At 40.1% G+C, this 15,162-nt stretch overlaps 1 protein-coding gene across 4 annotated transcripts in view; it reads right to left on the reverse strand.

Moving 5' to 3' along the window:
• stk32c (serine/threonine kinase 32C) overlaps window positions 1-15,162 on the reverse strand; it is a 101,449-nt gene that overhangs the window by 54,641 nt on the left and 31,646 nt on the right. For 3 of the 4 annotated variants that reach the window (XM_082556401.1, XM_082556400.1, XM_082556402.1), the window contains one exon: window positions 2,226-2,281. In XM_082556401.1, coding sequence (XP_082412527.1) covers window positions 2,226-2,281 — 56 coding nt within the window. Of the gene's footprint in view, window positions 1-2,225; window positions 2,282-5,476; window positions 5,574-15,162 lie in introns of those variants that run through there. The other variant, XM_082556403.1, reaches the window with a different exon arrangement.

The following is a 15,162-nucleotide window of genomic DNA, read 5'->3' on the forward strand; positions in this document are numbered from 1 at the left end:
AGCTTTTATTTGTACTCCTGTACTCAGGCACAAATTAGACTTTTCAGGTACAAACTGTAACACCCAAACCCACGCTGTCATTATGCCAGGATCAGCTTACATTTTCAGACTGCAGTTGTAGCAGCGGCTACGCTCGGAGAATTTTGATGCAGGATCTTTGGCTGCCAGCAGGCATGCCTCCCTGTGCATTTTTTTTTATTTTTTTAAACTGGTGACTGAAGGTAAAGGTTTCACCGCGCATCTGTCAGCTGTCAATTAGGGCACTTTAAGTCCCAGAGTGCGATATGAGTCCTTGCGGTGCTTAGTCAGGGGCAGAGCACGTCTTCTGTAGTAAGAGTCAAAGTGGTGTCTGCACAAGCTTTTAAGCTAGATAACACAAGGAGGAGCTCTTATAAAACAAGAGTGAGACTGAGAGGCCTGCTGCAAGAAGATACACACCCAAGTGCTGGGCTTGTAAAGATGAAAAGTGAGCAGAGGAAAATGAGCGTTTCAGGAGAAGGACGCGGTTTCCTCTTTTTCCCCTCTGGCAGCCTCACAGCAGGAAGTTATGAGGTAGCCCCAACCTACCTCACATCTCCCCGCTGTGCAAGAACGAGCTCAGCAACACAAGCATTCTCTCTCTTTCTCGAGTGCATACGTGCACATCTACAGTGCTGCATGCCGATGAACCCATTTTCTTGGAGCACCTACACAAGCTGCAATATACAGATCATGTTTCACAGCGCTACAGCGAGAGGCAAACACCTCCCTCTGTTTGTGCTTCATTCTAGCTTCTCCCTTCTCTTCCCAACCACACACACCAACACCTTTCTCTTGTGAATTTTATTTTAATCCTTAACATAAAGACAACTATAAATTAGGATAACCAAACCTGTTTTACTACCTCCTACACCTCCCCCACTTAAGTGTGTTCAACAGGAAGCTAAAGGTTGGTGCTGTTAAAGTGTTCAAAAAAACAGCAGGAGCTCGGTGTGAGGCCACAGTGGGCCAAAAAACACACACAAGATGACCTCCAGCGAGGACAAAATGTATCTGGACGTCTCTGTGAGCATCTGTCTCACTGTGTAAATGTAGCACAGTGTCTGTGCGTGCATGGCTGGGGAGAGATGCAGCACAGCTGAAAGCCGGCGCTCAGACGAGGACCCGGTGCATCGTCCGTGTCTCATCTCAGCCAGTTTACTTACAAACTCTTTAAGTTTGAATTTTAAAGCCGACAATGTGAATGAAACTTATTTACATGTGGCGTTCATCTCAAAGAAACTAGAGTGAGTGTAAATTGTTATTCTAAAAAGATAATGCTTCCCGGCTTACTGCGGATCCACTTCAGTATCATAAGGGAAGTGACAGCAGCTCGAGGGAACAAAGCAATAAGTAAAAATTAACATAAATTCACATGGTAATGTATTCAGCATTGGGCAATGACTTACAGAGGGACATGTTTTTAGAGGGAAAAAGTGTTTTTGTAGAGAGCAAAGAATTTGCACAGGCGTGCACAGACACAAGTATAATGAACAAATATTAGCAGTGATATTTGGGATTTAAAATGAAGATACACAATTGGGGCTCCAGAGATTGGAATAGTTTATCTCACACACACACGCCCGCCTGCCTGCACGACCGCCCACACACACACACACACACACACACACACACACACACAGTCCTGAATTCATTACTGAAGTCTCATCCAGACGTTCAATTGGTACACAAAGGAATTCTTCGGCAGGAGGCAAAAAAAAAGGCCCACAAGTTAATCCAAAATGACTGTTTTATCAACAATGGCCACCAACGGTGATATTGGCACCTGTGACAAGGTTGAAAAGAACTGTGGGTAATTTAGTTTCACAAAATGCAGCGTGCACACACACACGCCAAGTTCTCCTCCTGCCTCTATTCAGCCCAACCGCGCGATGACAAATAGAGCCGCAGAATTGTGCTACTCTGTAATTAAATTGAGACGTGGGGTCAAAATTCCCAATAGATTGAGTGAGATGAAATATAAATTGGCTCTCCTCTGACTTTATAGAAATAATTACATAAGCTGCATTTATAACTGTTATTAAATGAGCAAAAAAAGGACGGCTCTGTTAAGCAGCATACGAGAACTAAAGTGTAATCCCAGCACATTTAGCTTAGTTTGCTCTGATTCTTTAGAGATGACGACTGTGGTGGGTAATTAAGGGCAAAGAATATACAAGTCGCATGAAAATTGGAGACCACATTACCTTTCCAAAGCTCCCCTTCCCGATGGCCCGCAGAATCTGGAAGTGGTCAAAGTTTACTGTGGAGAAAATGAGAAGCAGTTAGTGAGAACGTGTCAGTTTGAGCTGAGCTATAAAACAGGGAACGTGACATGTACGGCACTGTGCAAAAGTCTTGAGCCATCCCTCATTTCTTTATTTGCTTCCAGGGATCCAGACTTCCCTGTAATTTTTAAAGTGGTATTAAGGAATAGCTCTCCAGGCTTTTTAAAGTGTTTCTGATTTTTAATCCAGGGCTTGTATTTGACCAGTTTTTGTCTGTTAAGACACTTCACACTAATCTATGAAACATTCAAACATAAACACACACCTAAATCACAGAAAGGACCAGAAAACTTAACAAAGAACCAATTTTAAATTGTATCTTTACACATTTACTTGCGGCCTATTGCAAAAAAGCAAAACCCCACATAATTTGTTCTCACTTCTTTAGTTGAAGAATGCAGTTAATAACACCGTTAACACAGACTGACCTGGCAAAATACAAAAAAAATGAGGGGGTGGTTCAAGACTTTTGCTCGGTACTGTATGAGAAATGGAAATCCAGACTCTATGTGCACTTCACAATGTATTGGTGCACTTTGGCAGTACTGTGAAGATTAAATGTTTTTTTCAAAGAATTAAAAAGTAGGAGCACAGTGGGAGAGAATAATGTGTGTGTTGGATAATGAAACATGTGAAAGATGGAAAAGTAGAAATAATGAATCACAACAGTCAAAATGTGAAAAAGCAAAAACATTTTCCCTGGAGGATCTGTGCAGTGACACACCGTCACAGTATCGACGATTAGCAAGCAAAACAAAACCCCAGAAATAACATTTGTTAAATGAAGACTTAGCTAAACTTTTTTAAACTTCACATCTGAATAACAAATAACACACGCAGCACATAGAAACAAATATCTAAAATGAGTTTGATCTAGATCGCAATAAAATTTGACACTCTTCCATAAGTTTTATGATCGACTTTTACAAGATCAAATTTGAGCAAGTAAAGACATTTCACATGAAGACCAGGAGAGTTGTATTTCAGAAAGACATCCAGCTCAGAGCGCTGACTCATTCATCTTAGGTTTTTTTTCCTATTTCAGTATGCATAGTAACACAGCCAGATGTTTTCATTCATTGCCACTGGAGCAGATGCATGCGTGTGTTCTGCCGACTGATTGAATCCTTCTGTACGCAGCTTAAAATGAGTCCTGAAGGACATGGTTGGATGAAGTGGTGAGGAAGAGTGTCATGTTTTTTCCTCTGTAATAAATAAACAAAATAATAAGCACAAATATATGCAATTTTAATTCCAAATTATCCATCATAGACCCCAGAAAAAGCATAAATAAAAAGAACACCCAATCCATGATATTAAAAAAGCCTTGATCATTAATAGCAAGTCTTTTTAATATTAACCAATATGAGTAAAGTTAGCTTAAAGGCAAAAAAGCCAAAACCCTTGTTTTTCAGGCAGAGGAGAAAAAGAGGGGCTCTGTGTAAGATAAAGAAGCATTTTTTTGAACTGTGAATTGTGCAAAGCTACTCTAGTAGAGTCCAAGAATAAGAATATCATGTTGGAAATGAAGATGAGGATGATCAAAACGCATTTCCTCCAACAAATAAATGCTATGGAGAGCAGAGCTGCTTCAACATTTAAAAAAAAAAAACAAAAACAAAAACAAAACAACGTCTTTGGCTGAGCACAAACACAAGCGCTCAGGAATCCGATTAACCAACAACAGACAACAGCCAAGATTTGTTTCAACAACTCAGAGTAAAGAGTAATTAGCCAACACTGTAACTGTTGGCCAGTAAAATCAACATTTGCTAACTTTCACATTCAGCAGCTCATTACGACACTTAAAATAAATCTAATTAAGACATTTAAATGTTGGTTGTATTTTCCTTCCCGATGCATGTGACAGGTTAAGACTTACATCTCCAAATGTAGTGGAACTGATTTGAACCAGAGGACTCAGCCACACTGTTACTATGTACTGCATAAACATGTTTACCGATGAAGGTAAACCAGATGCTGTCCTGACTGTGTGACTAAATTCTGTGCTTAAAGCATCAAACTAATTGAATATGATTAACTTGCTATGAGAGGTTTTAACTCCACGTGTGACTTTTTCTGGGTTCATAAACCATTTTCAGGGTCCATTTTCAAACTTGGCCAGCACAAAAAAGGATGCATATTTCACTTCGCATCACCTCAGTAAGACCATGTCAAAGGCCAAATTAATAAGTCTTCTCATCAGATCTTGATGCTTCTTTCTTGTGTGACACAAAAAATAGGAGGAGACAGATCTTGGCTTGTGTTGTTTTTTAAGTTGATTCATTCAAAACTAACTGTAAGATGCTTAACTACATTGCAGTCTGTGTTGCTGAAGTCCTAAATTATCACCTTTAAAGTGTTTGTGCTAATAACATCATGTACAGTAAGACAGGCACATAGAACAGCACTGACTGGGAGAAGCTTTGAACAGTTGACATACTCGGTTCAATTCAACATATAAGACTTGAATGCACAAGCATCTTTCAAAAACCTATTAAATCTATCATCTGTGATATTATTATATACAATTATAATGTATTGTTCATCTCCCTTAAACAAACAGGCAGCCTTAAGGTATGAAATATTCATTTGTCTACTGTTTCAGTGGCTGATAGTGTCCCACAGGCCTTAATGTGAGTTTGAGGCAATTATGTTTAAGTTGTTTAACGATAAACAGATTTTGAATGAAAGCGAGGGAACTTCGGTAGCATAAAAAAGTCTATATTCTTTGTGTCCATATGGATCAGCCATATTACCATTATTTCCCCGTAAGGTTGCCAAAAGCACCAAGTTAATACTTGAAAAAACTGCAGCAATACACAAAAATATAATCAATATTCTATTTATTCGGTGACAACGCCGCTTTTAGCCTTTAATCAGAAAGCCTTAAGTTGGCTAGTTAAGCATCGGGCTAACGTTTAAAGCGTTCACTTTGGGGAAGTAACTCGCAATACTGCTACTGCTGTGTAGTCTTGGTTAAATTCACAGCATATTACATAAATTACCCTGCAATAACTAACTGTTATAATAGCGGCACCGTATTGCATCACACTGAGTACATTTCAATCATTTATCCCGGAGTTTGCTAGCTAGCAAAATAATAAAAACAATTCCAAAATTAGCATGTGTAACGTACACACTCGAGAAAATTATTTACTAGCACTTACGCAAACTCCCCCATTGTGAAAACGTACAAATCCATCTTGCAGACTCCTTGTATTTTTCGTTTTCCAGCAAACACTCATTAAAACGGCAACACCGGACACGTTAGTGCACTCACCCCCGACTGTTCGGGGAGGGAGGGGGTCACACATTGAAGAGACAACGTGCAGAGCTACAAGGCAGCCCAGGCAGAGAAATGTTGGTTTTAGACTTCTGTATCTGATAAGAAAACTATTCAAAATCAGATAGTGATTTATGGTGAATGAAATACGGTTACAGTTTCACGAAGTTTTAAGCACCAAATCCAAGATTCTTCATTACTTTATACAGAAAAGCTGGACATGGTATGCAGAAAAAACAACAACAACAACAAAACAAATACAAATAAACGAAAAAAAGTTTTGTAACTGTCAGTTTCCTTTTAAAATTCTTAGTGTGAACAACATTACACAAACAACCACGTGTGTCCTGCGATCACCAAGCATTTAGAAAATCTATTAGAGGATAATAAAGTGTTTTCATATTCTTGACCAAGCAGAAAAACATATTTTAGCATATAAATTAGCACTCTCTTCTCAACAAGTCCTTCAACATGCTGATGTTAAAAATATAATAAAAGGCATCTATCAAATTGTTAAAAGTACTAATTACAGTGTATTTTAATTGTTTCTAGTACTTTAATTCAAGCGTATCACTGCATTGAGAAATGGGTGGTTATCTGTTGGATAATGGGATTAAGCAGTGTTTTTGTTGACGTTCATAAAAGATAAAATATGTAAAACAATTAATAATGAACGATGTTTAAACACTTTACGAAAGAGAAAAAAATATCCAGCTGTAACTATAGCATGCATCAGCTCAGTAGTTGAGATCACAGCTCACTGCGAGGAAAGTCTTTATGCTGGTACACAAATGAGCCTCGAAACTGCAACTAAACTGTCACTGCGAGGCAGAGCTGTGGTGGTAATAAGGACAATGAAACCTCTGCACAAGCATTTTCCTGACAGGAACAGATCCATTATTACTATTAATATAAGATTATTTCATGTATCACAGATTATCATCACATATTATTGTTACTTCCTACATCCACCTATGAAAGTACTAAAGAAGAAGCTGAAGGCTCCAAGATAAGCTCTTTGTCTATAGAAAGGATGTAGCCCTGAATTTATGAGACAGGTAAAGATACCAAAATACAAAAACAGATACAAAAAACTGCACGAAAATGTAAATGTAACATATATATAAAAATTTTATTTTTTTAAAAAATAACAAAGTAAATAAACATAAAGATTTATAAAAATATGTACAAAAAACAAAATATGTAGCCAAAATGCCAAAACCACAGAACAAAAGAGAAATACGCACTTTTCTAAACACTGTACACTGCCAGGTTTCCTGTTCAAGGTTAACCCTGCACGTGCAGACTCCAGCTGTGGTAATGTGGGTGGATGAAGATGGTCACTGATGGACCTCCACCCCTGCCTTCTGGTCATCTGTGTTACTGATTAAGACTTACCTCTGCTCTGCGCATGTGCATGTGTGTGTGCGCATGTGTAACAGCAGGCGTGATGCCAACTCATGCAGCTTCTCCTTATAAGTCACTCAGCGCCCTCTCCGTGTAGACAAAGAGCAATAATGGGAGAAAAAAGACACAGACTGGGCTCCTCCAGGCAGACCCATTGCTAACCAGCCTCTGAGTGCTGAATGAGAAGGCAGGCCCCCGCCTTGCCAGGTGATTTCAAAGACAAGGGTGTGTTTTCTGTAGTTTGTCTGGGAGACAGTCTGATACGCTCCCTCTGTACATAGCTAATCCCCTCATATGGCACGGCTCAGACTGCACCTCAGGTCCAAAACACAGAGGCACTGTAGCATGAATGTAGCTCTGTGCAATATTAAAAAGGATAAAGAAAATGAAATAAAAATTTAATCTAGCGCAGTGTTTTCATAGATTCACCAGGTCTTTCTCCCAGCGAGAGCGATGATTCAGCTTCTCATCTGGGTCCTGTGCCAGTATAGCATATATTAGCAGAAGGATAAACAGGTTTGGAAATCCCTTTCCCGTACTAAGGTTTGTGACATCAGAAGTGAGGAGGCTGTCTGGCAATTTTTGTGCCTTTACCAAAGTGACGTTCCAATATTCACACCTGCTCCAGGCCTGCAGAGGCGACAAAGTAAGTTGTGCTTGAACTTTTCTTTCGAGGTCTCTTCTTTGATTCTCAAACTTTTTCCTCCACACACTTTCACGTGGCAACATAATGAGTGGCTTCCAGGAGAGACTCGCCCTTTCAAACTAATGATTCATCAATAATGTTTAGCCAGAATTGAAGCATCTCAATACACAGCATGTCTGTGCTCTGGCACTCCTTGAGTCAAAAGATCTAACAGCTCCAACCAGATGTTTTGGCTGTGCTCCAGTTGTTGTTTGTTGGGTAAAAACTGGTTACTCAAAGTTCATTATGAGTTTGTTTTGCTTTGTAGTTTTAATTGGCATGTTTATCTCTGTTTACTTCATACAGCTTAATAATAGTATGTAGGTTGAACGCCACAACTGGTTGTCTTAAGGTTGACTTAAAACAAAGAATAGAAACCAAACTGTGAATGTTGGGAGTTAAATTAACTTTAAGGTGATTGGCTGATGACCAAAGCACATCATAGTTTGGAACCATTTGCATGTGTATATGTTAGTATGACTGTATGGTTGATTTGAAAATGTAAAGTTATTTTTAACGTGTGGCTTTTATTCAAACTCTGAAGCACTTTGTAACTCTGCATTTGGATTTGCTCTACAAATAAGGGTCCATCAAGTTATGAATGCATCAGCACATCCATGATTCCTATATCACCTTCCAAAGGTGCTCTATTAGACTGAGATCTGCTGACGACAGTGGCCATTAGAGTATACTGAACTCACTGTCGTGTTTAAGAAAACAGTTTAAGATGATCTAAGATTTGTGACACGGCACGCTGTTCTGCTGGAATCAGCCATGAGAGGAGAGGTACACCGTTCTCATGAAGAGATGGACATGTTCAGCATGTTAATACTAGTATTATTGCTACTTGGTTGGTACTAAGGGGCCCAAAATGTGCCATGAAAATACCCCCCACACAGTGACACCACCACCGCTAGTCTGCACAGCTGACATAAGGCAGGATGGATCCATCCTTTCATGCTATTTATGCCAAATTGTGACCCAACCATCTGCATGTCAGAGCAGAAATCGAGACTCACCAGACCAGGCAACATTTTTCCAAACTTCTCATGTCAAATTCTGAGAACTGTAGCTTCAGTTTCCTGTTCTTAGCTGACTGGCGTGCATGGTGTGGTCTTCTGCTGCTGTAACGCATCTGCTTCAAGGTTCAACATGTTGTGCAAGATGCTCTTCTGCATTCTTTGGTTGTAACAAATGGTTGTAAGAGCTACGGTTGCCTTCCTATCTGCCATTTTTCTCTGACCTTTGACATCAATAAGGCAGTTTTCCCAAGAGAACTGCCGTTCACTGGATATTTTCTCTTTTTGTCACCGAAAAGTCAACAGATCAGCAGTTTCTGAAATAGTCAGCGCAGCATCAACAGCTATGCCACCTTTCTCCCCTATTCTGATGCTTGGTTTAAACTTCATCATGTCCACATGCCTAAATACACCAAGTCGCTCCCATGTGATTGGCTGATTAGATATTTGTCTTAACAAGCAGCTCCGTACATGTATCTAACAAAGTGGCTGGTAAATTTACCTTGTGTTATGGCTCCACACTAGTAAACTTGGTCTTCTTTCCAATTTAACATCAGTCAAAAAACATGAAGGGTTATGAAAAGATTAAATCAACTGTGAACTTCTCCTCACAGGGTTCATGCTTTCACCGAAGACTTGAGTAAACGCTGAATCTGCCTCCAATAAAAGGAGGCCAACCTTCACACGGCACTGAGACACGCTGCTGGCGTGATGTGTCAGATGCTATTCACAAATGAAACCTAACAAATATTCATTCAGCATCTTAAATGATTTTACGCAGTTCACCATGACACAATCAAAATCATCCACCTCCACTGTTTTTCTTTTTAAGTTTGTTTTTTAGTAACCATCGATCTATGTACCCAGTATCACAGCACTTCCTCGAAGTATGAGTCACTGGGTAATGGGAAACGAAACAAAAGTCCCCCCTCCTCCTCCTTTTATCCAGCCTGGTGAAAGGAGCTGCTCTTTAGATAAAGGGGTAAAGGACTACAGGCCTTGTTCCATGCTGAGGGGGTAATTATTGTGGACATAGCCGTTCCTGTAACCATCCCTTCATGCACAAGGCTGAGAGAAAAGAATTGTAGAAGCTATATAGGTCACTGAGGCTTTAAATCCCAACATATAGTGGACCACCACTACGCTGGCTAAGGTAAAGTGCCAGCAGTTCAGTCAATAAATGGCTATAGTATAAATATCCACGCTAACATACAGTGGGGCAAAAAAGTATTTAGTCAGCCACCGATTGTGCAAGTTCCCCCACTTAAAATGATGACAGAGGTCAGTAATTTGCACCAGAGGTACACTTCAACTGTGAGAGACAGAATGTGAAAAAAAAATCCATGAATCCACATGGTAGGATTTGTAAAGAATTTATTCGTAAATCAGGGTGGAAAATAAGTATTTGGTCACCTCAAACAAGGAAAATCTCTGGCTCTCACAGACCTGTAACGTCTTCTGTAAGAAGCTTTTCTGTCCCCCACTCGTTACCTGTATGAATGGCACCTGTTTGAACTCATCATCTGTATAAAAGACACCTGTCCACAGCCTCAAACAGTCAGACTCCAAACTCCGCCATGGCCAAGACCAAAGAGCTTTCGAAGGACACCAGGAAAAGTATTGTAGACCTGCACCAGACTGGGAAGAGTGAATCTACAATAGGCAAGCAGCTTGGTGTGAAAAAATCAACTGTGGGAGCAATCATCAGAAAATGGAAGACATACAAGACCACTGATAATCTCCCTCGATCTCGGGCTCCACGCAAGATCTCATCCCGTGGGGTCAAAATGATCATGAGAACGGTGAGCAAAGATCCCAGAACCACACGGGGGGACCTGGTGAATGACCTGCAGAGAGCTGGGACCAAAGTAACAAAGGTCACCATCAGTAACACACTACAACGGCAGGGAATCAAATCCCGCAGTGCCAGACGTGTTCCGCTGCTGAAGCCAGTGCATGTCCAGGCCCGTCTGAAGTTTGCCAGAGAGCACATGGATGATACAGCAGAGGATTGGGAGAATGTCATGTGGTCAGATGAAACCAAAGTAGAACTTTTTGGTATAAACTCAACTCGTCGTGTTTGGAGGAAGAAGAATACTGAGTTGCATCCCAAGAACACCATACCTACTGTGAAGCATGGGGGTGGAAACATCATGCTATGGGGCTGTTTTTCTGCCAAGGGGACAGGACGACTGATCCGTGTTAAGGACAGAATGAATGGGGCCATGTATCGTGAGATTTTGAGCCAAAACCTCCTTCCATCAGTGAGAACTTTGAAGATGAAACGAGGCTGGGTCTTCCAACATGACAATGATCCAAAACACACCGCCCGGGCAACAAAGGAGTGGCTCCGTAAGAAGCATTTGAAAGTCCTGGAGTGGCCTAGCCAGTCTCCAGACCTCAACCCCATAGAAAATCTGTGGCGGGAGTTGAAAGTCCGTGTTGCTCGGCGACAGCCCCAAAACATCACTGGTCTCGAGAAGATCTGCATGGAGGAATGGGCCAAAATACCAGCTACTGTGTGTGCAAACCTGGTAAAGACCTATAGTAAACGTTTGACCTCTGTTATTGCCAACAAAGGTTATGTTACAAAGTATTGAGTTGTATTTTTGTTATTGACCAAATACTTATTTTCCACCCTGATTTACGAATAAATTCTTTACAAATCCTACCATGTGGATTCATGGATTTTTTTTTCCACATTCTGTCTCTCACAGTTGAAGTGTACCTCTGGTGCAAATTACTGACCTCTGTCATCATTTTAGGTGGGGGAACTTGCACAATCGGTGGCTGACTAAATACTTTTTTGCCCCACTGTACATCAGGGAGCTTTTTATTTACTTGTGAAATGTAATCAAATTCTGTGTAACCAACTATTCTAATGTGATTTTAATGAAAGTACTTTCGTACTACTCACAGTGAGTGTCCTGCACTTTTGTATGCACTCTTCAAGTGTTTGATTTCTACACAGCTCCCTCAGCGGGTGTTGAAGCAGATGATTAAAGGACAGAGGACATCCATTCATTAAACAAACAAGGGAACTCTTCACAGTACATCCACACGACACAAGAAAGGCTTCAATTACCTTCATCTACTCTATGATGACGCTTGGGAAAATTATCTTAAAATCGATAGAAGACTGCTGGTTGTATTTTCAATTTGTGCCACGTCACAAGTGGTACTCCAGAGAAACAAGCAAGATGATGGTGAATGAGGCTGGTTTCTTTTTTCTTTTTTTTAAAGTATCTGCAGCAAACAGCATGCTGCCTCTATCTACCGCACTCGGTTTTCACTGGACGCTGCACAAAAGACAACGGTCTTAGTGAATGTTAGTGAATGGACTTACTATGGAGGTAATGGGAGAATGACAACATCTATTCCTCCTATGGGGGCTGTAAGCTCCTGAAACACAAGGATAATATGCTGAGCAGGCTCCACAGGGGTCCTCGATGGGGGGATTGGCTCCTGTGGAGGTGTTGATGTTGGCATAGAACCCATGTCAGGTGACAGAGAAAGTGAGAGTGTGTGGATGTGTGTGTGGTCATATATACTACCATGCAAATCTTTGGGATAGTTTTCCATCTCTCATGGAAAGTCATACTTTTATTAATGACATGAAACGTGACTAGAAAAATCAACATCAAGAATTTCATTAGGTTTTTCTGCAAAAATTTCACTTTATATTCTGTAGTGCTTATACTTTGATCATTTCAGCTGCTCCCTTGTCACAAGGAAGTCACCACAGCAGACAGCGCCACATGTTTGATTTGGCAAAGTTTTATTTTGTACTCCTTGCACATGTTTTAATTCAACGCCTGTTTTGCATGAACTGATTAGGAATTGGAGCCATTTTCATACAAAGTCCAGAATTTTCAGATGGGATGTCAGTTTCACGGGAAGGTGAGGCCTCCGGCATCGTCATTTCCAGACAAATTAAGCAGGTAAATGTAGTTGCTCGGCAAACTCTTAAAAACTCTCAAGTGTTTCCTAAATTATTAATCTGATACATTTCAAAAAAGAAAGAAAGCACTGCCAATGAAAGAGAAGCTACCCGTGAAAAGAAAGGCTAGATTAATCTAAAAGCCTGGAAAAAAATATTATTTGAACAGATGAAACCAAGAAAAACTTGTACTACAATTGAGGGATGAGTCTGGAGGAGGGAAAACAGATCATGATCTGTCAAAGACGGTGGATGAAATGCTATGGCATGAGCACATATGGCTGCCAGTCTTAGTTTATCACTAGTGTTTTTTGATGATGTGGCTGCTGATAGAAGTAGCAGGATGAAGGGTTTGCGTGTACAAAAATGGCTGTAATTCTCTAAACAGTTAATGTAGCACTTTTGTTAAATCCCTGGAGTTAAAGCTGAAAGCCTGCACGTCAATCACATCCTAATTGTTTGATCTCAAATTCACTGTCGGCACGTACGGAGGCAAAATACCAAAAACGCGTCACTGTCCAAATACTTATGGACCTAACTGCATCTATGACAGAAAATAAGAAGCAGCATTATAGAAGCACTTTAAGATGCAGATTTTGAGTTTAATGTCACAGTTAAACCCAGCTTCCACCACCTGTTAGCGGTGCACCTAATATAACTCTAAACTCTGCTAATGGATGTTTTTGGCAAATGCACCCTGACTCTTATGCTTTAATGCATCTAAGCTTGAAGCAGACATTTTCTAACGCCGTTTTCTTTGCTTGTTTTCATCTTAGCCCGAGCTGTGAAAGTGCTCCATCACCTCAAGCTATATAAGGAGAAAATGAATATGATTTCAGCCTCCAGAACCAGAGCTGCTCCATATAGCTCATCTCAGTCCACAAACACCATCTAATCGTCCGTCAGCGTGTCTTTGCCTTTCCGTCACTACTGATGACATTCAGAGAAACGCTGTATCGCTTACTACTCTGCAACCCGGAGCGTGGATCTGTTCTCGCACCTTTGTTGCTCCGGAGCAACTTCAAAACAAAAATGAACAAAAATAAAATCCAATAACCTTGATGGTAGTAGCTCGGGGAGCTCATGAAAAACTCCACTTGTTTCTATGATGGTTGCACTCAATAGAATCAACTGTAACACAGAGGATGATTAAAGCAAAAACAGGGAAGGTGAAAAAGGTGAAAACGAGGAGGGCACCTTCCTGACCATGATGAAAAATACATTATGCAATTCGATCATTAACCTTGCTAATAACACACCAGGAGATAATGAGTTAGAGAGACAACTTTCAAAGCCATTTTCTTTAACTAGGGTTTTATTAAAGGAAAATCCAAAGCAAACTGAAGCTCAGTTAAATGCATAGTTTGTATTTAACACAGGAGAGGAGGAGGAATATGCTGAGGCATGCAAACATTTCAGTAATATATAAGAGCTAATATGACTTTAATGTGCAGCACAAAGGTTTTATAGTCATATTTGGACATTAATTATAAACCCTGAGATAATGTAATCTTCACAGAGGTTCATTATTCTTTATTTATTATTTTATTATATACTTTATTTATTCACCATCACAGCTGCTGCTCCCTGCATGAAAGAAAGAAAGAAAAAAAAGTTGTTGAGAGAAGGAGTGGTGGCAATCGATCCAGAGTGATGAATTATGAGTTCCACTCATATGTAAGTAACCACAGATAAGAGAGGTTTGACAGAATCAAGTATAAACAGATGCTGGGGGCTGTTTATCACGAGGGACGCAAGTTTGCGTTATTTATGAAATATCGTCTACTTGAGAAACATTAGCTGGGCTGGTTTACGGCGTCGTAGTTTCATCCTGGCATAGAAGTGTATTTAAAATGTTAAGAATGGGAAGACCTCCCATACTTTAGTCAAAAATTCCTTTTGTTTCATGTCTGTAATTATGAAAATGTTGAAGAAATGATTATCTCCTCTAACCTTACACCCCAAGCTTTCTTCTGAGAAGCACTATTAGATAGTGGAGAGAATAACTAAACACCAGTTAGGCTCAAGGTACAACCACTGAGAGGACTGTTAGGGTTTGTGTGTCCCATCATTTGTGTCTTGGATGGTGTTCAATATAACCCCAGTAGCCCCAAAAAGTTGAGACTCTGGTAAAAATGTAAATAAAAGTTGAACGCAATGAATTGTGAAGGTAGAACATAGAAGACCTATCAAATGTTTAAACTGAGACAATGTATCATTTTAACAAAACAATGAGGTCATTCTAGGCTAAAGAGAAGAGGGACCATCCAGTTTGTTATCAGCACTCAGTTCAAAAGCCTACATCTCGGTTGGTGTGGACATGCCTATTAATGCCTAAGGAACTGACAGCTTGCACCATCAGTGCTGAACAATATCTACAGGTTTTAGAGCAACAGGTCAGGGAAGGCCCTAACTTTTTGGTTTGTTTTTTTTTTGTTAGTGCCATCAAATCATTTTTTTTTTCTTAAATTGCTAGATTTTGTCTGCTTAAAGATTTCACGTGTTTTTTAGGTTTCATT

Source organism: Aulonocara stuartgranti (assembly GCF_965226115.1).
Source record: "Aulonocara stuartgranti genome assembly, chromosome: 13".
Lineage (NCBI taxonomy): Eukaryota > Metazoa > Chordata > Actinopteri > Cichliformes > Cichlidae > Aulonocara > Aulonocara stuartgranti.